At 46.1% G+C, this 25,038-nt stretch overlaps 2 protein-coding genes across 2 annotated transcripts; both read left to right on the forward strand.

The window, feature by feature from the left end:
- The first annotated feature begins 400 nt into the window (after positions 1 to 400).
- Positions 401 to 3,431, forward strand: Hilpda (hypoxia inducible lipid droplet associated). The gene is made up of 2 exons (XM_028762655.1): positions 401 to 588; positions 2,486 to 3,431. Exon 2 carries the CDS (start codon positions 2,545 to 2,547, stop codon positions 2,737 to 2,739), a length of 195 nt encoding a protein of 64 aa, XP_028618488.1. The 5' UTR covers positions 401 to 588; positions 2,486 to 2,544; the 3' UTR covers positions 2,740 to 3,431.
- A 4,820-nt stretch (positions 3,432 to 8,251) lies between these two features.
- Positions 8,252 to 18,585, forward strand: Fam71f2 (family with sequence similarity 71 member F2). Its single transcript, XM_028762663.1, has 5 exons — positions 8,252 to 8,529; positions 10,910 to 11,091; positions 13,617 to 13,866; positions 15,328 to 15,446; positions 18,125 to 18,585. The coding sequence occupies exons 1-5, from the start codon at positions 8,377 to 8,379 to the stop codon at positions 18,312 to 18,314; spliced, it is 894 nt and encodes a 297-aa protein (XP_028618496.1). The 5' UTR covers positions 8,252 to 8,376; the 3' UTR covers positions 18,315 to 18,585.
- Positions 18,586 to 25,038: the final 6,453 nt, after the last annotated feature.

The following is a 25,038-nucleotide window of genomic DNA, read 5'->3' on the forward strand; positions in this document are numbered from 1 at the left end:
CCAGGAAGAATATTTTACTTTCACTCGCGAGGGCTCGAGGCCAGTCGCAGCTACACGGGAAGAACCTGACTCAAAAAAAAGCAAACAAACAAACAAACAAACAAACAACAACAACCCCTGCCGGGCCTTCAGCCACTGCCCGCTCCAAGAGTGGTGCATCCAGCGATGGGGGCGGGGGGGAGAAGATGGGATAAGGCCCCTTTTGGCTCCTGATTTTTCTAGAAGGCGGCCGCCGAGGCGGAACATCACGCTGTCCACTCCGGGCTGCGATGAATCAACTGCTAGCCGCGTGCTTCCCGTGACTCGTCGTCCACTCCGCTGCGACGCAGCCGACGCAGGGGCAGCCCGAACAGCGGACGTGCCCCAGGGCGAGCGCGTGCAGGTTCGGTACGCGTGCGCGGTCTCCGAGGGCGGAGCCTCGCCCTGAGGGGGCGGGGCTTCGGGAGGTCCGTTTCTCTTTGGTACTTATTTCTATCCAGAGCAGTGCCTGCGTGGAGCTTCCACGTTGCGACTCGGCCGACTTTCTTCCTTACGCCTGCACGACCTGGTGTGACTGTGAGCAGCCGTCTCCGGATTCTTCCTCCTGAGGTAACTGGCCCAGGATACCCCCCCACCCCCCAGGCCGGAGGCCGAGTCCTGGATTCCTCGCCCCATCGGTCGGGCTACCTGCGTTCGCGTCAGGGCTGTGCACCCGGAGCCTCCTCCGGCTCTCTCTGCGTCGCACAAACTATGAACTCCATGGGCCACCTTTGTTTGCCCACCAAGTTTCCCCAAAGTACCTTAGCCTTCCCATCCTGCACAGCACTAGAGTGTAGTAACTGCCCCCCTGAAGGCTGGGTTCTTGTCTGTAGGACGACCATGTGGCCCTGTGTACCTTCTAGAATGCCTGAGTTATTTGAAAGCATTCAAAAACGTTTGGACAAATTAACTAAATTTGACTTTTTGCTATTTTGTGTTTGCAACTTTCTGTTTTGCGATACTCCGGATTGAACCTAAAATTTTGTATGTGCTAGGTACGGTATATACCGCTGGGCTGCATTACCCGTCAGCCCTTATGTTTACTTTTGAGACAAGGCGTCACTAAATCCTCCAAATTAGCTTTGCACATTCTCTATAGCTCGGGCTAATCTTAAACATGCATTCCTTCTGCCTCAGCCTCCTTCATAGCTGGGATTACCGGCTTTTGACACCCTTATCGGGGTTTTTTTTGGTTTTGGTTTTTTTTTTTTTTTGGTTTTTCGAGACAGGGTTTCTCTGTGTAGCCCTGGCTGTCCTGGAACTCACTCTGTAGACCAGGCTGGCCTCGAACTCAGAAATCCGCCTGCCTCTGCCTCCCAAGTGCGGGAATTAAAGGCGTGCGCCACCACCGCCCGGCCACCCTTATCGTTTATACTGAGGATATTATATTCAAGAATTTTTAAATCTCCAGGTGGTGGCAGCAGCGGCGGACACCTTTAATCTCAGCCCTTAGGAGGCAGAGACAGGTGGATCTCTGTGAGTTCGAGGCCAGCCTCGTCTACAGAGGTAGTTCCAGGACAATCAGGGCTACACAAAGAAACTGTGTGTGGGGGAGGCGGGGGGGGGAGTTTGTAATCAACTTGGAATGTACGATACAGGAGAAACTTATGTAGGTTGCTTGCTTTAGGACATACTCCTATTTCTTATTCTTGTCATACTATGCTAGGCTAGGCAAGCACTCTGTACTACTGAGTTATATTTTCCGCCCACTTTTTACTTTTTGAGTCAGGGTCTCACTAAGTTGTTCATGATGGGTTTAACTCACTGCGTAGCTCAAGTATGCACCGCCAGCCGCACCTAGCATTTTCTTGTATTTCATATATATAATACATGAAATTATATAATGCATTGTAATATATATATATATATATATATTTATATATTTTTTTTCATGGAGGTGTTTTGCCTCCATGTTTTTTTCGCTGTACATCATAGATGTGTGTAGAGGCCAAAAGAGATGTCAGATTCCCGGGACTGGAGTTACAGATAGGCTGTGAACTGTCACATGGTAGCAGGTCCTCTGCAAGCACAGCCAGCGCTAACCACGGAGCCATCTCTCCCACCAGGTTTTCTTAATGTTTCCATCTGCCTCTGATGTAAAGTTAAGTCCTGGCACTGTAACATAGGGTTTGTACATTGTGCTTGGTGGGAATGGTCTTAAAGGAGAGGTAAAAGTACTTACTTGGATGTGTGGACTGTACCTGTAATCCCAGCACTTAAGAGGATTGCTTGAGGCTAGCCTGGGCTACATAGCAGGAAGAGATAAAGACATACAGTTGTAAACAGTGCTCTTGAAATGATCCCAACAACATGTGTATTTGTTCTTTGCGGCGCACATATGCACAGAGGCGATGCTGTGAGCGGACTTGCCGTTGTCCCTGTCTCCCCGGCCGATGGGGCCTCTCTCACTCCTGAGAAAACAAGGGTTGAGACTAACTCATAGACTCTTCTTCCTCTCTCTTCACAGGATCTAGCAGCAGAAGGCAGCTAACTTCCCTGCAAAGGAGCCGGGCGGGCATCGTCGCCATGAAGTACATGCTGAACCTCTATGTGCTGGGGGTCGTGCTGACCCTGCTTTCCATCTTTGTTAGACTGATGGAATCACTGGGGGGCTTACTGGAGACCCCATTGCCCGGGAGCTCCTGGATCACAAGAGGTCACCTTGCCAACGCACAGCCTCCCAAGGGCCTTCCAGACCATCCATCCCGAGGAGTACAATAAACCTCCCTCCAGGCATCAGCCATACTTTGACACACTAACTTCAGCATGTCCAACTACATGGTCCATTTCCCAAGAGGCAGCATCGAGTTCTCCAAAGAACTGTTACTAAGCCTGGCGGGGCATTTTTTTGTTTTGTTTTGGATGTTTCCTTACCCTGGAAAAGAGCCTATTTACTGTAGAGGTGTGAGTGGGTTGTCTGTGGCTCTGGGATGGAGGTATACCAGTTTCAGCTGTTGGGAGAATGTTTCTTGGTTTTGTTTGTTTCAGCCCTCTGTCCTAAAGGACTCTTGTGGACCTAAGTATCTTCTGTTGGTTTACTATTGAGTCTCTTCCACGAGAGTTGTTTGGACAGCATCTAAGGTGTTGTGGGTTAGCGATGAAGACAGAGGGTGAACTATCCAGTGTCCAGGTCAAGTTGTACATTACGTTCTTTCTCCAGTGTAATGCACATGTGTTTGTATGTAATGTCTAAAGGCCTATGGGATGATCAGGCCTGCTCAGGGTATGGGCGTTTCAGCCACTGTGTGGCTCACATGAATTTTTCTGATGCAATAAATGTGAATATATATATATACATATACATAGATATATTTCCACTGTGTATCCTGTTGACATGTTTGCCCTTGAAATTAGTAAGGAAACGTTTAAATCCTAGACTTGTAAATAAACTTTTTCTCTATTTTTATTTTCGAGATGGGATCTCACTGTGCCGCCCTGGTTGTCCTGTAAGTCACTGTAGACTCATAGAGACACCAGGTGCCTCTTTTGCCTCGCTAGTGCTTGGATTATAAGTGTGTATCACTGTACCTGGCCATTCTCACTTTTGAGATAGTCTCATGTAGCTAAGGCTAGCCTTGTCTCCATGATCCACCTGCCTCTACCATCTAAGTGCTAAGCCTATAGGCGTCTGTCCAAACTTAATATTTTCAAACTGAGAAGCAAGAAAGTTCTCAAAGCTCTGTTTAGAAACTGAATTTGGTAATGTATGCCTATGATTCTCAGCACCTAGGAAGTTGAGGCAGGAGGGTTGCCAAAAATTGTAAGGACAGCCAGGGCTGTATTGCAAGACTGAATTCAAACAAAAAGTTCCGTTTAAATGCAAACTTAACTTGGCGGACAGGCCTTTCAGGTCTGCTCTAAATCAGCCAGTTATCTGAGCCTAGGCAGGACTCAACCTTAGCCCTCCATGGTTGCCCCTATGGATTCAGCCAACTGTAGGTTGAGCTTTTGATTGTTAGCACTCAAGATTGAACTCAGGACATTCCATGTACCAGGAAAACACTACACCAAGGACACTTAAGTCAGCACTGAAAATATTTTATTTTTTTGTAAATTATGTCCATGATGAAACTATTCTCGTGTCCACAATAAGACACCTTTTCTTGTCATTTCTCCCTAAACAAAATAGAACAACTCTAGTGTTTGCATTGCATTAGGTAGTATAAGCAATCTAGAGATAAGCATATGTTAACATATAGTTGGGTCCTTGGCAGACACTAGGCTGTTTCTCCCGGGCAGAGTTGTGGCATAATCCCCTCCCTATCCCCAGAACCATTTGGTCTTGTGCTCCGACTCTATAAAGGAAATCTTCGTTCTCCAGCCCTGCCTCAGTCTAAATGAGTGTTCCTTCAGGCCTAGCCTACCTTGTTCTCTCCAGTGACTAACCCAGCTAAGTGGCTGTTGGATTCTCTTATCAGTTTAAGGCAGCTACTAGATGGCTGCGTGCTGCAGATGGTTTGCTTGTGAAAGCTCCATTAAGTAATCCAGATTGGCCTTGAACTTTTAAGATCCTTCCCACCCTAGCCTCGAGGAGGATCGGGGATGATAGCTACGTGCCAGGTACTTGTTTCTGCCCTCGTCCAGATCTGAGCAGCTTCCACAGTGGAAGAAAGAAGGGTTGTTTTGTTTCGAAGCAGTCTCACCACATAGCCCTAGAACTCATAACGTGGCTGACGAGTGACCCAGACTGACCTGAGTCCCATTTGCTTCCAGCGCTGGGGTTAAAGGTGTGTGTCATTATGATGGGGAAAGAGGCTTCCTTCCTCAGCCTACATCTCTGATCCCTACCCTGCATATAAAAGTATTCACTCTGCCTTAGGTTTCACTCTCATCTCTATGTTTATGAATTTGATATATTTTTGCCAAACAAAAAGAATGGTACACAGCATCCTCTGTTCAACTAGCTCTGCTTCCTTGGGGCTTATGGATAACTCTGGTTTATGGATTCGTCTTGGCTATTGCTGGGCAGTAGTCAGTATATTACCAGCCTGCCCATTCTAGGCACATGATATTTTAGCCTTTGGGCTAAAAAAATCATTTATTTATTGGGTCTTGCTATGTAGCTTAGGCTGTCCTCAAATTTGTGATTCAATTATTGGAGTTAAAGATACGTTGTCACACCTTGCTTCTGAGGACTGGTAAGCTAGTCTTTGCTGAGGTTACAGAAAGTTGATTTTACTAGTGTGTTACTGTCAGTAATGTATTTGGAGGGCTATGACCTCAATTTGATCTCCAAGGCCTACATGGTGGAAGGAGAGAATGTTCCTACATCTTGTCCTTTGAAGCCTACACATGCACTGTGGGGTGCTGGCGTGCCCCACCCCCGACACGCACACCACCACACACACAAAGAAAATGTAGATGAAAAGAATTAATGTAACTGGAGGGCTGGCAAGATGGCTCAGTGGATTAAAACTCTTATGCCAAGCCTAATGACCTAATGAGCCCGAGGAACCACAGGATTGAAGGTGAAAACCATTTCCTGCAAGTTATTCTCTGACCTTTACAGATGTGCCTCCCCCCCCAAATAAATAAATTAATTAATTAAATAAGTAAATAAATGTATAAGTAAAAAGTATAACTGGAGCCGGGCGGTGGTGGCACACGCCTTTAATCCCAGCACTTGGGAGGCAGAGGCAGGCGGATTTCTGAGTTCGAGGCCAGCCTGGTCTACAGAGTGAGTTCCAGGACAGCCAGGGCTACAACAGAGAAACCCTGTCTTGGAAAACAAAAAAGAAAGAAAGAAAGAAAGAGAGAGAGAGAGAGAGAGAGAGAGAGAGAAAGGAAGGAAGAAGAAAGGAAGGAAGGAAGAAGAGAGAAAGAAAGAGAAAGAAAGAAAGAAAGAAAGAAAGGAAGGAAGGAAGGAAGGAAGGAAGGAAGGAAGGAAGGAAGAAAGGAAGGAAGAAAGGAAGAAAGAAAAGAGAACCTCTGGCCACCAAGACTGGAGATCTGAACTCTATTGCCATCTAGTGGATGCTGGGGAGAAGGGAATGCTACACGGTATTCGACAGAAAAGGAGGGGAAGGAAGAAAAGAAAAAACTTTTCAAACTAATGGGAATAGGTTTGAGAATTCTATAAAACGTCAGTATTTAAAATAGCATGAGACGAGCCTATGAGTAGACAGTTCAAATAAGCTCTGGGAACAGGGAAGTGGCTCAGTGGGTAAAGGCACTTTTCCTGGCAATTATGGCAACCTAAATTCTGATCCCAGAACATATATAAAAAGCCCATGGCAGCATCCTGTGATCACAAGGCCCAGGAGAGCTGAAGGAAGCTTGCTGCTGGGCCACCAAGCCCGGGGTACACAATGCAGAGAGGCCTGGTTTTAAGATGAAAAGGTAATGCCCAACACCTGAGGCCTGTCCTCTGACCTCCACACATAGCATGTGCATGACTACACCCGCTGTGCAAGAGCACACGTGCACAGGGCTGGAGAGATGGTTTAGCGGTCAATAGCACTGACTGTTCCTCCAGAGGACCAGAGTTCAATTCCCAGCAACCACATGGTGGCTCACAACCATCTGTAATGGAATCCGATGCTCTCTTTTAGTGTTTCTGAAGTGAGTGTCAGTGTACTCACATACATAAAATAAAGACATAAATCTTTTTTTTAAAAGAACACACATGCAGATACACTCACTTATCACACATAGAGAAAGGAAGAAAGAGAGAAAGGAAGGAAGGCAGGAAAAGAAAAAGATGTCTGAAGGTGGGTTGTGGAGTTTTATTGCAATGAAGGTACCACTGATTTCAGAAATCTCCACAAGGGGCTGGTGACAGACTCGGAGGGTAAAGGCACCTGCTTTGGAGCCTGACAGACCTGTGTTCAATCCCCTAATGGAGGAAGGAGAGACCCCTCAAATTGTCTTCTGTCACCCACAAACTCCAACAGCGAACACAAGCTTTTTAAATTCCAGCACTCAGTAGGAGCAGGAGGATCTCTGAGAGTTCAAAGCCACCCTGATCTACATAGTGAATTCCAGGACAGTCAGGGCTACACAGTAAGATCTTATCTCAAACAAACAAAAATAGAAGTAAATTAATAGTAAGAACCTGGTTCTGTGGTACAATAATTCCTAACACACCCAGTCAAAATATTTTACAGTTTATTAAATTGATGTGCTGCTTTTCAATTGTGTCTATTCACCACGTGGTGGCACATGCCTTTAATCCATCCACTTGGGAGGCAGAGGTAGGTGGCCCTCTGAGTTTGAGGCCAGCCTGGTCTACATACTCAATTCCAGGGCAGCCAGGGTGACATACTAAGACTTTGTCTCAATAATATGATAAAAAAGAAAACTGTTTATTTATAAATACTTTTTCTCTCCAAAAAGTTTTTCTAGTTAGAAAGAAAGAGACCAGTGTGGTCCCTGACAGATTCATGAAATAGTCCGTATTGATCTAGGTTGGCCTTAAACTCCTGGGTTCAAGTAATCTTCCCACCTCAGCCTCCCAAGCACCTGAAACTACAGGGTACATTTCCTACCCAGATCTTTGGTGACCCATTTTGAGCTGGCTTCAGTGTACATACCACCAAGTCATTGCTGCCTCTTTAACTTACTCTTTACAAACAAACTAACTTTATTTTGTTAACAACCTGGTATTATTATTATTTTCTGCATGAGATGGAATAGAGAAAATAAATTGTCTTTCTCCCATCCTCCCATTCTTCTGGGCAGGTCAGAGCCTGACTTTTTTTTTAAAAATTACATTTAGTTATTTTTATTATGTGCTTGAGCATGGGGGGAGGGGACAGGACCTGCATGAAGCCGTGTGCATGAGGGAATCAGAAGACATGAGAGTCAGTTCTTTCCTTCTATCACATCTCGGGAGTCTTTAAACTCCGATCAGGCTCGGTGGCAAGCACTTTTTCCAGCAGAACCATCCTGCCAACCCCCAAAGCCTGACTTTAGATAAACAATTTGAACTTACAAAGTGCTTTTGTGTGAGGCTTTCAGTTATGAAAGAGGATCAAAGCCTGTGATTTTTCCCAGAGACCTTCACTGGGGGCCTGGCCAGCTGCTCACTGACTCGGGAAGGTCTTTCTTCCGCTGCCTGGGGTAAGGGCCAGTGTTTAGAATCTGGAGGTTTACTGCTAGTTTGTGGTCATCTCCCAGTCCTGTGCACCCTCTTCCTGGTCTCCTCTCCCTTCCCTACTGTTAGCATTTTTTGATGTCATCCCTGCCATTGTGAGCTGACAGCCCCTCCCAGCCCTGGAGGACATGCTGAAGCATAAGCAAGCAGGGGGCTGGAGCCGGGAGGTGGGGGGGAGCCCTTGTTCCACCAACACCTTGGAGTTGGGCTGGGTCTGTGTGGAGCCCCAGAGATGTTCCCCAGCCCATTCTTTTTAAGAACCAATGAGTAAAATTAGGGGCCTCCCTCCTGCAATCAGGGACCCAGGCCCTGGAGTGGAACTTGGAGTAGAAGATGGCCTTCTTTGTCAACTGATTCATTCTCCAGAATTCAACCTGTTCTCTGACTCAGTGGTGTTTGAGAGCACCTTTATCCAGGTACCTCCTGAATCTCAGGGATACAAGTCTCCCCTCCCCCAGCTCCCAAAGTCTTTTCCCTTTGTGCGGGAATTCCCTGCACACTACATTCAGAGTTATGTAGTGTTTGGAACAAGAGAGAAGTTTTGTTCTGTTTTTGAGTCACTGTTTCACTATGTAGCCTTGGTTGGCCTAGAGCTATGTAGACCAGGCTGGCCTCAAACTCATAGAGATCCTCCAGCCTCTGCCTCCTGAGTGCTGGAATTAAAGGTATATGCCACTAAACCCAACTTAAGCATCTTTTTAAAATGTTTTGTTGTTGTTGTTGTTGTTAAGATTTATTTAAGTTTTAACTGTGTACTTATGTAAGTGAGGGCAGTGCCCAGGGAGGTCAGATGAGGGCATCAGACTACCGGAAGCTGGAGTTATGAGCCCTTGTAAACTTCCTGACATTGGTGCTGGAAACTGAACTCCAGGTCCTCTGTGAGATCAGTAAACTCTTACCGGCAGAGCTGTTTCCTTAGCCCTGAAAGCAGCCTCACAGAACTCAGTTTAACTGTATCTATGATGATTGTTTAAGGAAGCTCTGTCTTAGACCTTGGAACAGCAATGCAGGGCATCCCCTCTGGACTTCGGCAGTTGAAAAATGTGTGTCGGACAGCGGGGATCCCTGGCATTCTCTGTGGGAATCATAGGGGTTTGGGCAAGAATAAAAGCAGGCTGAGAAACTTGAAAGAGCCCAGGTGAAGGTAGAGAGACTAGACTGAATGAATGGAGGGGCTAATGTCAGGGGCCCACCTAAATGAAGGGGCAAAGCGGCAGGGAGTTGTAGGGGGACGGTGCGAATCTTTCCAAGTAGGTGTAGGAATTCAATCTGAAATTCTCACAGCAACGAGCTACTTCCCGTTACAGTGCCAGTTTGGGAAAAAAAAAACAAAACATGTTTCCAGTGCTCCACTCTTCTGTTCCTGGGACATGAGCTCACCCATCGTTATGTATGCTATTTTTTTTTAAAAAAAGATTTATTTCATGTTTATGAGTACACCAGAAGATGCCGATTACAAATGGTTGCAAGCCACCGTGTGGTTGCTGGGAGTTGAACTCAGGACTTCGGGAAAAGCAGTCAGTGTCCTTAACCACTGAGCCATCATCTCTCCAGCCTGTGCATAGTACTTTTGGCCTCTTAGTTTGTTCTACATGATGTAACTTCGAGGTTGTTGAGAGTCTCTAAATGGACTTTACTCAAGTGAGACCTGCCTCTCCCTGAGATGACGCGCTCCTCAGTTGATTCCACTTCTTCCCCTCTCCGTTTCTGCTGTCACCCTGTGACCATCCCACAGTGGGCTAGTTCTCAGCATTTATTGAGCGCCCTCTCTCTCGGTAGATATGACCCTCTGCTCTGTAGGGACTACAGATCCTATTTCATAGCACAGGCTCTGAAATATGTCCCTTTTTTTTCTCCCCAAAATCAGAATTCATTTTTTTTCTCAAATCATTACTTGGTCAGGTTGGCAGGAATTAATTTCAGTCTTTCTTGGGGTTTCCCCGTGTCTCCAGTTGCCCCATGGGATGTACAATTGTCAGGGGTGCTCAGAGACTCGAACACTGGTAGACTGGCTGCTGGCCGTGGGAACACAGGTGTCTCTGCTTATGTCAGCTGTGGCTCCTAAGTGGTCCCAGCTTTGGTGTTTCTCTGTCGTGAACTGAGACAGTGTCCCTGTACAGGATCCACTGCCTTTGTCCTGCCACGACCCCGAGGTACTTTGGGGAGCAGAAGTCCTTGTGACATTTGAGTCCCTGCCACAAGCTGCCCTCTCTTTTCTGAGGGAAGCTCTCCAGCCTCTCCCTTCCCCATGGGAGCTTCCTTGGTCTTTTCCGTTCTGTAGCTCTTTCTACACTCTTTTCCTCCTCTCAGACCCCTTCCAGGCCAATAGAAAGCTGTGTGGCTTTCTCTGACTCAGGGAGGGAAGTGTATAAAATTTCCAATACTACTCGCCTTTTTGTTTGTTTGTTTTTTTGTTTTGTTTTGTTTTTGTTTGTTTGTTTGTTTTTGGTTTCTTTGTTGTTTTAAGAGAGGGTCTCGTGTAGTCCAGGCTGCCCTCTAACTCCCCATGAAACCAAGAATAACCTTGAACCCCTGATTCTCCTGCCTCAACACCCAAGTGACTAGTGTATCTTTTCAAAGCTAAATGTGTGTTTCTCTACACAAAGCAGTGCTACTTTGTACAAGGTTACTGTTGTTCACAAAACTTAACGTCTGGGTGTCTGGGGAGAGCAACAAGAGAGACCAGTAGCAGTTAATGGTCTAGCTCACCCAGCTGAGAGGGCGCAGCCTGGTGTCTGCATCCTTCCATGCCTTGTCTATCTCTTTCTGACCCACGAGTCTGGGGCTGACTTCCAGGTCACTAAGCAAGGAAACTGGATGGATGCCTACGAAAAATCTGCCACTATGATCCTTGGAGTAACCTCTTCAGTGCCCTCCTTGCCACTCCCCAATATCCTCCTGATGGCCAATGTCACCTGGCCTCACGGTCCGTTTTCCACCTGTAGCACACTCGGTGCCCCTGTCATCACCCTCAGCAGGTAAAGAAAGGCCGGAGGGTGGGGCTGGAGCTGGGGGATGATTGGGAAGTGTATGCATACTGTGCAGGTGGGCAGGCTTCAAATGGGAAGGAAGGGCAGTGCTCCAGGGCAGTGCTCCAGGGCAGTGCTCCTCATGAGCCTAATGTACTCAGCATCTTTTTGCAGCACTGTTTCTGTCTCCAGCTCAGTGTTTGAAGATCTTGGCTACCCTTTAATTTTTAATGTTTTTGTTGGTGGTATTGATTTGTTTTTGTTTCTTTGTTTGCTTTTTTGGAGACAGGGTCTACGTATGTCGCCTTTTCTTGTCTGGAACTCCTTTATAAGAGCTCATGAAGAGCCCAGCCTTGGTTTCCCAGTATTTTGTCAGTGTAGGTGTGGGAGGTTTTCAAAGAGAAGATAGGAAAAACAATTTAAGACAGGAGCTAATGACATTTTTGCTTTTATTTCCTCCCCCTCCCATTTCTAACTTTGGAAGTTGTTTCTCTCTACTTTGTGGGGTCTGGGAATTGAACTCATATCACTAGAGTTGACAATAAGCACCTTCACCTTTGGGGCCGACTTGATAGCCCATAAATGGAAATATTAAAGTCAAATAGAGCTATGAGACATTGAGATTGAAAAAAAAAGATATTACCAAACCCAGCACGGTAAGCATGTCTGGAGAAAGAGGGTAGGGGTGTGTTGGAGAGATGACTCAGGGTAAGTAAGAGCCCTTGCTGCTCTTCCTGAAGTCCTGAGTTCAGTTTCCAGCACCAACGTCAGGCAGTTCACAGCCACCTGTGACTCTGACACACATGTCTAGCTTCCAAAGCATCTATGTAGATGTGGCATACACACATATACACACACACACATACACATGCACACATACACACACACATACACACACACATACACACACAATACACACACATACACACATACATACACACATACACATACACACACATACATACACACACACATACACATACACACACATACACACATACACACACATATACACATACACACACATACACACATACACAAACACATACACACACATACATACATACACACACACACACATACACACATGCACACATACGCACACACACAATCTTAGAAAAAGAAATGAATAAAAAGGTTAGTGATGTGGCTCAGTTGGTAGACTGTATGCCTGGCACACAAGCAGCCCTAGGTAGGATCAGCACCGCATAAACTGAGCGTGGGGGTACCAACTTGCAACCCCAGAACCTGGGAGGAGCAGACAGAGTATCAAAGAAAAGAAGAGGAATGAAAAGAAAAGAAAAAAGAAAAGCATAAAGCCTCAGCATATAGGAGACACCCATCCTTCCTACTGATTGCTTCAGGGAATCAAAGATGTAGGGAAAGGCTTAAAATGAGGCAAGAGATCTCTGTTCTAATCCCGGCCCAGGAAGGTTTGCTAGACTCTAGTAAACCTAGAACATTTCCCAATGCGCTCTGCTTTCTGACCCAGGCTCCTGTAGTTTATGCAGGCCTCTGCCTCCTAGATGAGGGTGGCTTTAAATGCCCAGTCCTCCTGCCTTAGTCTTCCAAGTGCTAGGATCACCACTGTGCCCAACTCACCGTACGTGTGCTCTGTGTGTGTGTATGTGTGTGTGTGAGTGTGTGTGTGTGTGTGTGTATGTGTGTGTGTGTGTCAGGGTGCAAAGACCAGATGATGTGTTGGATGTCCCTCTCTACCATAATCCATCTTACTGCCTTGAGGTGGCCTCTCACTGAAGCTGAAGCACACTGGTTTGGCTAGGTTGGCTGGCCAGTGAGCTCCCAGGATTTACCTACCCGTTTTAGCATCCAGCCCTGAGGTTACAGGCATACATGACAACCTCTGGCTCTTTAAAAGCAAAACAGAACAGAACAAAACAAACAGACAACCTTGGTGGGGGGGGGGGGGGGAAGAGCAAGGGAGCAAGAGAGAGCAAGAGAGTGAGGAGGGGGACAAGCAGCCCCTTTTATAGTGGGTCAGGCCTACCTGACTGTTGCCAGGTAACTGTGGGGCAGAGCTTAGACAGAATGCTAACACTTGGGATTCAAACTCAGGCCTTCACGCTCCCTCCCACGATACATTCGATACATTTGTGCTTCAGGCTATCAAATACCTCCCCCAATCACTCACAGACCTTCTCCAGGATTTACTACAAAATCTGAAATGAGTAATTAATTATACTTATCTTTCCCAGTCCAAGAGTTTTATGAGCATTAAGTGAGATATTATACATCGATATCACTGATAGTGATTGATGCGGGCAGATTATTTATTTATTTATTTATTTATCTAGAGACAAACTCACATAGACCAAGCTGTACTCGCCCTTAGCTCCCAAATGTTAAGATTTAGGCATACACTTAAAGACATCTGAGATTTTACTAAGGAACAAAGGCCCTGCAAATAAACGAGAAGCCAGTCAGATCCAGCAGCTATCCCCAGACCTAGGGCAGGAGCATCCTCCAGGCAGCAGCAGAAGGCACCAACACACAAATTCCCTGCCTCTGCCCAGGATTCTTCCCCTGAAGTATGTGGAGCTGCGAATCTATGACCAGACCCAGCGCATCCTTCGGGTTAGGACAGTGACCGAGAAGATCTACTATCTGAGGCTCCACGAGAAACATCCACAGGCTGTGTTCCAGTTCTGGATCCGCTTGGTGAAGATCTTACAGAAAGGTCTGTCTATCACCACCAAAGACCCTAGGATCCAGTTCACTCACTGCCTGGTGCCCAAGATGCCCAACTCCTCCACCGAAACAACAGTAAGTGGGGGTGCCCCAGGGTCTGCAAAGAAGTAATCAGGAACGTACAAATCCATGTACACACTCACACACTCAGATGCACACACTCATATGTTCCCATAGGCAAATGGACACCTGGCCTTTCGTAGATGCAGGTCACTCATCTGTGGATCCACTCAACACCTCAGATCAGAAATATTCAGGGGGGAAAAAAAAAACCACTGTTCCCTTCTCGCTGTCCCCTGAACAATACAGTGAGACAGCTGTTTACATAGTATTGTGTTGTGCGAGGCGTGTGCAAAAGCTATGCCATTGCAAACAAGGGATTTGAGTATAGTGGACTTTTATATTGGAGGGGGGTGACTTAACAAGGGTTTTACTGCTGTGAACAGACACCGTGACCAAGGTAGCTCTTATGAGAACAACATTTAATCGGTGCTAGTTTACAGGTTCAGAGGTTCAGTCCATTATCATCAAGGCGGGAGTGTGGCAGCATCCAGGTAGGCATGGTACAGGAGATTCTGAGAGTCCTACATCTTCATCTGAAGGCAGCCTAGGAGAACACTGGCTTCCAGGCAGCTAGGACGAGGGTCTTAAAGCCCATGCCCACAGTGACACACCTACTCCAACAAGGCCACACTTTCTAGTAGTGCCACTCCCTGGGCCAAATCCCCATGGATCTTAGGGATAAGCACATATATTACTGAATGCAATGCTGCTGACATTCAAACAGATTGCTCTATCGTGGGCACTCCCCTCATTTAGGCTCTGCTTCCTCACCTCTGGGACACATCTGAGTGACTCCTAAGGTGAGAGGTAAAAGGCGACATCTCCAGTTTTCAGTGAATCGGAACGTAGCTACATGTGCATTTATAGGCTTTTATTCTTTTTGCACTTTTGTAAAGATGGGACCTCACCACGTAGCCCAGGCTGGCCTCAAACTCAAGATCTCCCTGTCTCAGCTCCCACGACTTCCCCTCTTGTTATAGGTAGAAACAGGGCCTCCAGCATGCTCGATGCTAGACAAGTGTTCTACTTGCTCTGTCGCTGAGCTAAGGCCTTTTTATAGCTACTTGTTTTGTTTTGTTTTTTTCCTTACGGTTATTGAGACAGCTCTCCCTATATAGCCCAGGTTGCCCTCACACTTTCAGCTATCCTCCTGCCTTAGCTTCCCTAGTGATGAGATTGCAAGCACACACCACTACCCTGAGCTGAGCTCCTGCAGGGCATGAGGTTTTTCCTGGACCTTCCCAGGTAGAAGGCTTGCTAGAGATGGCTCTAAATTTGAGATCTCTTTCCCTGCCTTTATTAAGGTGTGTGGTTTTGATGTTTTGATAGTCACTGGTTTTGGAGATCAGCAGCTCTAGGAGTCCACATTTTACTCTCTGGATGGCATGGCCTCCGCAACACATCAGAGCTTCCTGAGAGAGCACAGCTACTCAGTGGGGAGCGGGGGCCCTCTGACTTGCGTTTCCCATACAGCCTGAAAGCAGCCTGCCAGCATCCTCCCAGAACAGCGAGACCATAATGCTGCTAGCAGCTGAGCGTGACAGCAGCAGTCTCTTAGATCTCTCAAACAGACACCAGCTCTCAGGAGACAGGTGAGTCCTGCGTCCTCAGCCCGAGCCTTGCCCTAGCCCAGATTCACAGGGCCTGTGACTCTATCCATCGAGCCCTTTTTACTGTTAGATAACCAGCCACACGACTTTGTCCCCTAAATTTGGCTGCAAGCTTCTGCTTGAAAAAGGTTCTGTGGCATTTGGGCATCGGAATGTTCATTCCACAGATAAACTCCACCATTTTCATGTGGCAGATACGCAACAAAAGGAATGGAAAATGAGTAAATTAATTCCAAGAAATGCGAACTAATAAATAAGTCAGTTAGCTACTGACTCACTAATCCCTGCTCACAAGGCTGCTCTGGCAGCCTCTGCTTTGCCCTCCCTCCCTCTTGGGTATAATAGACTGTGATCAAAGACTCCTCCTAACTCCAAGTTTCAATTAAGTCCCTGATAAGCAGCCAAAGATGCAGGTATAAGTCACAGGGTGTTGTCCACCCATAATTCATTTTTAAAATCTCTTTGTGATTTTTCTTTCCAGTGGGAGGAGGGTTTTTTTGCTGTTGTTGTCCTACTATAAAAGCTGCCTCTCTGGACAGACCCTATAGAAAAGCTGGTCCTTTCAGATTGCAAAAACAGCCTCACTTTTGAAGTTAAAATGTCTGATGTCTATTTACACTTTCTTGATATGCTCAACCTGGGCCCTCTCCCCCTCCCTTCCTCTCCCCTCCCCTCCCTTCCCCTCTCTTCTCCTCTTCCCCTCTTCTCTCCTCCCTTCTTTTCTCTCTTCTCTCTCCTCCTCTCTCTCCTTTCTCCTTTTCTCCTTTCCCCTCCCTTTGCCCCCCTCCCCTCCCTCCTGAGAGTCTTGTCATCCTGACTGACTGTATACTCCAGAACCTCCCACCTCCTCTTCCCAGGTGCTAGCGTGGGATGTGCTAGCATGACTTCATGTATGTTAGTAAATCACTCCTCTGTCCACTCAGCCACACCCCCAGCCCTGCCCCCCTTTGTTTTGTCTGCTTGTTTGTTTTGTTTTGTTTGACTCAGGGTTTCACCCTGTACCTCTGAATATACTTGAACTTGCCATAATCCTCCTGCCTCAGCCTCCAAAAAATTTCCTTTCTTCGGACCTGAAGTTATGGCTCATTGGTTAAGAGCACTGAGTCCCCATACGCACATGACAGCACAGGACTGTCATCTGTAACTCTAGTTACAGGGGATTCAGCAGGGTTTTCTGGCCTCCTTAGGCACCAGGCACGCAAGTGGGGAGCAGACACCCATGAAAACAAAACACCCTGTCTTAGTTAGGGTTCCACGGCTGTGAGCGGACTCCACAACCAAGGCAACTGTTATAAAGGATAGCATTTAATTGAGGCTGGCTTACAGGTTCAGAGGGTCAGTCCATTATCATCAAACATGGAAGCCTCCAGGCAGGCTTGGCCCAGGAGGAACTGAGAGTTCGACATCCTTATCCAAAGGAAATCAGGAGCAGACTGTCTTTCAGTCAGCTAGGAGGAGAGTCTCAAAGCCCATCCCTACTGTGACAAACCCTCCAACAAGGCCACACCTCTTAATAGTGCCACTCCCTGGGCCAACCATATTTAAACCACCACACACCCATGCATATAAAATAATAAAAATATTTATGTTTTCCTAGTGGGAGACATGGTAATCACTTTCTCTTACCATTTCCTAATGATTTAAGTTGATTTTTCCTCTTAAAAGTTTTCTTGGGTTATTTTGCTGTTGTTCTTTGGGTGTTGTGTTTTGTTGTTGTTACTGTTGTTTTATGAGACAGGAGATGACTTTGAGCTACTGATCTGTCCTGCTTCTACTTGCCAAGCAAGTATGGGATTACAGCAGTGCATTAACACACCACCATGTTGGCTCCTGTTTGTTTAGGATTTTAAAAAAAGTTTTATTTTTATTATTTTCTGAAATTGTGAGTGTGTGTGTGTGTGTATGTGTGTTTTGGATTTTTTTGATTGGTTGGTTGGTTGTATTTGGTTTGTTTTTGTTTTTGAGACGGTGCCTCACTGTTTAGCTCTTGGCTGGCTTGGAACTCATGATGTAGACCAAATTATCTTTAAACTCACAGACATCTATCTCTGCCTCTTTAGTGCTGGAATTAAAGGCATGCACCATCAGGTTCTGCATTGTTTGTTTTTTTTCTAAGACAAAGTTCCACTGTGTAACTCTGGCTAGCCTGGAACTCAGGTCGTCTGGCAGACAAATATGTGCTCTTAACCACTTAACCACTCTAGCCTTTGAAAATAGTATATTTAAGAACTTTTTGGGTGAATGGGCATTTTGTCCATAGTAACTATGGATACCAGAAAGGGACATCAGAATCTCTATAACCGGAGTCATAGACAGGTTAATATGACATGTGGGTACTGGGAACCCAACCCAGGCCTTCTGGAAGAAGTTGTCTCTGCAAGTGCTGTTAACTGCTGAGACACTGTTCTAGCCCTTAAGTAATTTTTTTTTTGGGGGGGGAGGCTTTTCAAGACAGGGTTTCTCTGTGTAGCCCTGGCTGTCCTGGAACTCACTTTGTAGACTAGGCTGGCCTCGAACTCAGAAATCCGCCTGCCTCTGCCTCCCAAGTGCTGGGATTAAAGGCGTGCGCCACCACCGCCCGGCCCTTAAGTAAATTTTTAACAATTATTTTCTTCTTTTCTGTTGCATTCTATGACCTGGGAATTTCCGGACTCCCTCAGACACACTGAAACTGCCACAGAAATAGACAACTCCAGCAACTGCAAGACAACCCCACTGGTGGCATCTTCAATTAGTGTGCCCATGAGAGCCACTTTGACCCACAGTCTCTGGGAACAAGAGGACTCAAGTGAGAACTTCCTGCAGGCTCCTGTAGCCAGCTCCCTAGGAGAGAACTTTTTGGGACCCTAATACCTAGCCAGAATGGGGTGTCAGCCCTGTCTTCTATGCGTTTGCTCTGCCTCCTACAATGCTGCTTCCCACAGTGGGCCAATTAACCATGGGAGAGATGATATGGTACTTATGCCAAGATGCTCTTCTTCTTCACCAATAAACCTCCAATGGAGTCCTCGTTGTTGGAGGTTGTGTTTTGGGGAGGCTCTGAGCAGTTGGGGAAGGAGTGGCTAGAAATCACAGCTTACTCCTCAGAAAAATAAATGGGAAGAAAACTGTGACACCAAAACAGGAGCCACATAGTTGTTAAGGAGCCACATTGTTATACATTGTTATATTAAGTCTCCATACCTTACAAGAATAAGTTTGTTTCCTAAACCTAATGTATCCTGCAAACAATGTTTTTAACCTGTGCTGGACTTGTGACCCCATGATGTATACTCACCCCTTTGCTATGCTAAACTCTTGAACACCTATGGTGACTCCCCTTCCACATGACATATTCTGTTTGTTTGTTTGTTTGTTTGTTTGTTTGTTTGTTTCGAGACAGGGTTTCTCTGTATAGTCCTGGCTGTCCTGGAACTCACTCAATAGACCAGGCTGGCCTTGAACTCAGAAATCCACCTGCCTCTGCCTCCCAAGTTCTGGGATTAAAGGCGTGCGCCACCACTGCCCGGCCTCCACATGACATATTCCTGTACTTGACATCCTAGATCAAGATGTAGAACTCTCAGTTCCTTTTCCAGTACTATGTGTGCTTGGACGTTGTGTTGCCATGCTAGCCACCATGATGATAATGGACTGAACCTCTATGAAACTCTGTGCCAGCCCCGATAAAATGTTTTCCTTTATATGAGTTGCCTTGGTCATGGTGTCTCTTCACAGCAGTGAAACTCTAAGACAGGGAACTCAGGGCTCAAGGAGAGGTTGAGCCACACTGGGCATTGTTTGAGTGTAGAAGACTTCAAAGCCCACTCCCACAAGGACACACTTCCTCCAACAAGGCCACACTTTCTCCAGCAAGGCCATATCTTCTAATAGTGTCACTCTTTATGAACCAAGCATTCAAACACTTGGGTCTATTGGGGGCCATGTCTATTCAAACCATCACAGTAGTCTCCCGTGCTCCTCTGTCCAGGTGCTAACAGCCAATAATCTCAACAGCTGTTTTCTAACGGCCCTAACCCCTCCCTATAAATGGGACCTCAAAAGCCAGTGAGGGGCTGTTCTCTGAAACCCCAACTTAGGGGGAGGTAGTCATCTGGCCAATCCCGTGTGCACCTCTAAATAAAGATTGCTTTGATCAGATAGTCGTGGAAATGGTTGTTTGTTTGTTAGTTTGTTTGTTTGTTGTCTGTTCTAACAGAAACTACCACATCCCAGTTGAAAGTTCGAAGTATCTAAGCTAAGCTAAGCTAAGCTAAGCTAAGCTAAGCTAAGCTGAGACATCCAGTGCAAAGGAAAGGGCCTTGGTGGAGAGCCCTAATTTCCTTTGTCAAGGAGATAGTGGGAAGCCAGGCAGCGGTGGTCCATGCCTTTAATCCCGAATTTGGGAGGCAGGAACAGGCAGACCTCAGTTCAAGGCTAGCCTGGTCTATAGCACGAGTTCCAGGACAGCCAGGGCTACACAAAAGAAACCCTGTCTTGAAAAACTCTGTGTGTGTGTGTGCACGAGAGAGAGAGAGAGAGAGAGAGAGAGAGAGAGAGAGAGAGAGAGAGAGAGAGAGAGAGAGAGAGGGAAATAGTGGAAAACAAGCAAGACATTGGTTTGGTATAAAGAGACTGAAATTGATATAGTAATCTCAAATAAGAACTCGAGGGTTTATCTCTCAAATCCCTGTGTTAGGCTAACTTTTAGCCATGAACAAGTGGGTTACTAATGGAATGCCTTGATTGTTCCCTTCTAGGACCTACGGAGAGCAAATTGGGAGATCTTGTATGTTTGCAGGTCTCTGAGCAAATATTTCATACATATGTAGGGAACAATCAAAGCTGTTCCCACCTTCTAGACAATTAGTAATATTTGCTCAGAATATATCACTGTAATACCCAAACAATATGACTCCTGTGTTTGATGCCATGTTTGGCGTGTGATATGGAACTCATCAGAAAGATAAGAGAGGGAGGCAGGTCTCCAGTCCTTGGAAAAAGCCTGAAACAGCTACTGAACTCTTAAAGACAATGTTTAAATGACATTTGTACTACACAGTCCACAAATAAAGGTTGGATGCCCTGCCTTCTTGTATCTCATGCACATGTGTTGCCAGGAGGACCATGGTTGTCCCCTTCACAGGCAGGCTTGGTTCGTCTGAGGACAATCCTGGCAAGATTGAATTGTACAATCTAGAAAGCTAATATATGTAGCTTTCTTCCTGTCTCCGTGGACAATACAAGCAAACCAATGTCCTTTGACTATTGTGCTGGTTAGTTTCCTGCCAAGTTAACATAGGCTAGGGTCATAAGGGACGAGGGAACCAAAAATGAGAAACATGACCTCATCAGATTGGCCTATGGTGGGTTCCCCCCACCCCCATGGGCATTTTATTAATGACTGATGTGGGAGGACCCAGCCCACTGTGGTGGTGCCATCCTTGGGCCAGTTGTGTAAGAAAGCAGGCTGAGCACTATGGAGCAAGCCAGTGAGCAACCTTTCTCCATGACCTCAGTTGCTGATAGGACTTCTCTCAGTGATAGGCTATAAAGTGTAAGCTGAAATAAACTGTGTTCTTCCCAAGTTGCTTTCATCGTGGTATTTATCACAGTGGTAGAAAGTAAACTAGGGCAGACATGTTTGCTAGTAAATAAGCCGAGCATTGCCGTTGCTCGAGAAGGACGGCTAGACGCTGAACCCAGTGAGACTGATATGAAGAGTGACCATACCTTTCAAAGTTTGCCTGTTCCAGTGTCATGGTTAATATATATATAATACATATTTAACTCTCAAAGTTATCCCTGTGAGGATAAATCACAAGGCACCCGGTGTTTACACACACTTAAAGAGTCCCAGTGTACGCTGGGCAGTGATGGCGCACGCCTTTAATCCCAGCACTTGGGAGGCAGAGGCAGGTGGATTTCTGAGTTTGAGGCCAGCCTGGTCTACAGAGTGAGTTCCAGGACAGCCAGGGCTACACAGAGAAACCCTGTCTCGAAAAAACAAAAAGACAAAAAAACAAAAAAACAAAACAAAACAAAAAAGAGTCCCAGTGTTCACACACACTTCAAGATCTTAAGACCTCACTCTGTAACCCAGGCTATTCTTGGGCTCATGGCCATGCTTCTGGCTCTCCTTCCCAAGTGCTAGGATTGCAAGCATGGTCTACCACATGCAGCTTCCATCCACAGTTCTATTACCTGGGTTTATGATTCTGTCAGTTCTTGCTTGAACTGTTGTTTCTGGGATCACAGGCACATGCTGGGTACCTGGCCAGAGCCCATCCTTTAGATGAGCCTGTGATCTTTTCCCAATCCATTCTTCTTCCCAGAAACCTGGGGAACAGAAGCACTTTGAAGCCAGATCTGTCTATATAGCAAGTTTTAAGACAATGTAGCTCTGTTTGGCCTGAGTACACCAGGTAGACCTCAAACTATGTCAATAGAGATATACTTGCCTCTGTCACCCAACTGCCAGAATTAAATGTGTATGGCACCATAACAGGCCCTAATTGTTTTGTTTTTTGAGGCAAGGTCTCACCCTGGAGCCTGGGCTGGTCTTGAACATGTGCTAATGAGACTCATTCCTAAACCTCCCAAGTTCTGGGAGACACCACTTCCACAGGCTTTGAGAATCTACACTGAGGAGAGGGCTGGGTTCTGGAAGGTTTCAGGTTTGGAGTCGGGGACACTGAGTAGGAGGTTTGTTAGAAGTATTTACACATAGGCAGCTTGTTTCTGAGGGGAGTACTGTTGGACTCTAAGATCCAAAACCAGGGGACGCTTTCCCACAGAAACACACATGGATGGGACTCACTGTAATAACATGAGGTTTAATGATACTAGTGTACTACGACTCTCTCGCATCCAGGCAAGAGAGCCCCGAACAAAAGCTGGGAGCAATTCTTATACAGAGTTCACAAGGGCAACTGCAAAGGACCACAAAGGCTGACCTTCTCAGGTCTGGTGTCTAGGTGACTAAGATTCGTACATTACTTTTACGACAATGAGTGTCAATAAAAGTTTGCCCAGGTTTACCACGTTAAGGGTTGTTTCCTGACCACCTCCCATCCTGGGCCCCTCTCCTGGAATGTGCCTACATGCTCTGGGCCCCCCCTGACCCACAGGTGGGTTCCCTCCCCTGTGGCCTGAGGAATGTTAATCAGCTTCTCCCTTCTTTCTCTGAATGCTAATCTAGCAAGTGTCCTCTAACTAAGGAATGTGCCTCTCCCGGGATATGCCCTGGGACAGTGGGATTTTTTTAATCTTAAATTCAAACCGAGACCTACAGCTCCAGCCCATGAGGCAGAGCTGAAGCCCTTTCCTGTAAAGTTCAGAGGCAAGAGGCAGGCTCTGTGTCAGATGATTAAGGAGGAGTCTATGATATGTGCTTGTGGTCAGGGTGTCTCTGTTGTGCCAGTGCAGGGTGAGGAGAACAGGAATGCAGAAAAACAAGTCATTTTAGTTCTAAAAACCAAATTACCGTGATTTTGGTAATTGTTCAGCCAAATGGAGGAGCTTTGCAAAATGGCGTGGCTGTAACTAAGGAGCTCCGTGGGGACTGTATGAAGGAACATTCAGGATGCTGGAGAAAGGATGGCTCAGATGCCAGCAGACAGCACGCAGCAGAGGGGTCTTGACTGATGGGGCTGAGTGCTTCTGAAGCTTTGTAGCTTCAGAAATGAAGCTCAGAAATGTGTCAAAAATCAGAATTAAAAACTAGCAAACAAACTAGAAGGAGAAAAAATGAAAGAGAAAATATAATTCATAGATGTGCTGTATTTATAACTATTTGTAAACTGTTGCAAACAACACATAAAGATTTAGCCAATGGTACAAAGATCTGCTTGGAGGGCTAGGGAAAGGCAAGCATGTGGGGAAGAGAAGGAAGGAGGGATTAAAATCATTTCCCATAGATGGAAGATCAGGACTTCAGAACTGTCGACTTGTTCCCTGGCAGATCTGTGTAGATTACATGGGAGGGCACATTACCTCTAGTTTCCATGGAGCTCGGCCAGAGGTAAAGCCAGGTAGGAGATTAGCGGGGTAGTGGAGAGGGGTCACTTCTGTCCACATGCTCGTGTAAGACTGCTCTGGGATGTTTCCACCCCCTCCATCCCTGCTTCAGTAACCACTTGGCTACCTGGATGTTCCCTTTCTGAATTTTATATCAGAAGAAGGGTTATCAATCAGATAATTGATATCAGATAGATAAGTAGATAATGTAATGAACATTACATTTTCACAGTCATCTTTTCTCTTCAGCTTATTGTTCCCCCAGTCCCTCCTCTTACTTTTCTTAACCTCCAGTTGGTGTTGAGAACCCCCAGCTTTCTAACAAACCCCCTCTAACTTAGGTTGGCCTTGCTTCTTCCTGTGCCTATAGCCATATAGTTTAGTTGAAGGTCTTCTGTTCCCAGGCAAAGGATGCTATGCAGGCATTCATATGCCAGCTGCATGTGGCCTCTTCCTTCATGCATCCTCTTGTTCCTACCAGAAACCTAATTAAAGGTGACTAGGCAAGTGCACTTCTGCCATTGCCAGCTCTGGCTTTCCCCAGACTGTCTTCCTGAGAACGAGGGAAAGCTCCAGCCCTGGCTTCTCCTAGAAATTGGTTTCTCAGAAACTGTTTCTTAGATGAAAATAACACCACGCAAGGGATTAGTAAAGCATTTAAAGGCCATTAAACACAGCATCGGAAAGAGAAAAGTAGCAAAACATTGTCATCTAGAAGCCGATTAATGGCCCCCCAGGACGCGGCATCTGCAACAGCAGTCTCCAGAACAAAGTGAAGATGTCTCATAAGGTTCCACAGAGGTAGAATTCAGAGCAGGGGCAATGCCCTGAAGGGTAACATCAAGATAAACCCACTTCAACTCTGTGACAGAAATTAGATTAAAGCTTCACCGTCGTTTTCGGAAATCTCCAGAAAAATAGAAGAGAGTTAAGGAAGACTCCCCAGGTGCTGGTGTGACAAGCAGAGAGCAGAGCAGGCAGCACGTAACACTGAATGCAGAGAAATAAAAACAGTTTTGATCCATGCCTTCCACTACCCACGGTTCTCAAGTGACCACTTGGACCACTGACTTGCAGAAATAAACCATGAGAAGCCAGGCTGAAAAAAATCCGAAACCAGGATTTACAAAGATGGAGACAGCGACATTGAACTGGTAAGGTTTCATCATTTAATGTAAATGTTTAAGGGCTGGAGCGATGGCCTGACAGCCTAAATTTAATCCCTGGGACTCAATGAGAGAACTGACTATGGCAAGTTCTCCTCTGACTTCTACATGCACACCTTGACACACACACACACACACACACACACACACACACACACACACACACACACACGGGCATTTAGGATTATTAAGGCTAAGACCACTAACTTTCGTGTGTTACTTGAATGAAAACAAGCACAAACGCAGAAATCCAGACATAACCCCAAAGAGGGATTTCCTGGTTTCCACTCTGTGTTTGATTCCTAGATAACTTAGAATAAATAAGTCCACTTCTTTGTCTTGCCACAGGGACTGGTTTTTGTTAAATGTCACTAAAATTAAATTTCCTACTATGCTCAAACAAAATATGG

Source organism: Grammomys surdaster, unplaced genomic scaffold (assembly GCF_004785775.1).
Source record: "Grammomys surdaster isolate TR1022 unplaced genomic scaffold, NIH_TR_1.0 134, whole genome shotgun sequence".
Lineage (NCBI taxonomy): Eukaryota > Metazoa > Chordata > Mammalia > Rodentia > Muridae > Grammomys > Grammomys surdaster.

What these genes read in the sequence shown, in the direction of transcription:
- Hilpda (XM_028762655.1), top strand. Translation starts at nt 2,545, where the DNA reads ATGAAGTACATGCTGAACCTCTATGTGCTGGGGGTCGTGCTGACCCTG.
- Fam71f2 (XM_028762663.1), top strand. Translation starts at nt 8,377, where the DNA reads ATGAGTAAAATTAGGGGCCTCCCTCCTGCAATCAGGGACCCAGGCCCT. An exon ending in ACTCCTCCACCGAAACAACA is followed by an intron (nt 13,867 to 15,327) that starts GTAAGTGGGGGT and finishes TTTCCCATACAG; the next exon opens with CCTGAAAGCAGCCTGCCAGC. An exon ending in CACCAGCTCTCAGGAGACAG is followed by an intron (nt 15,447 to 18,124) that starts GTGAGTCCTGCG and finishes GGACTCCCTCAG; the next exon opens with ACACACTGAAACTGCCACAG.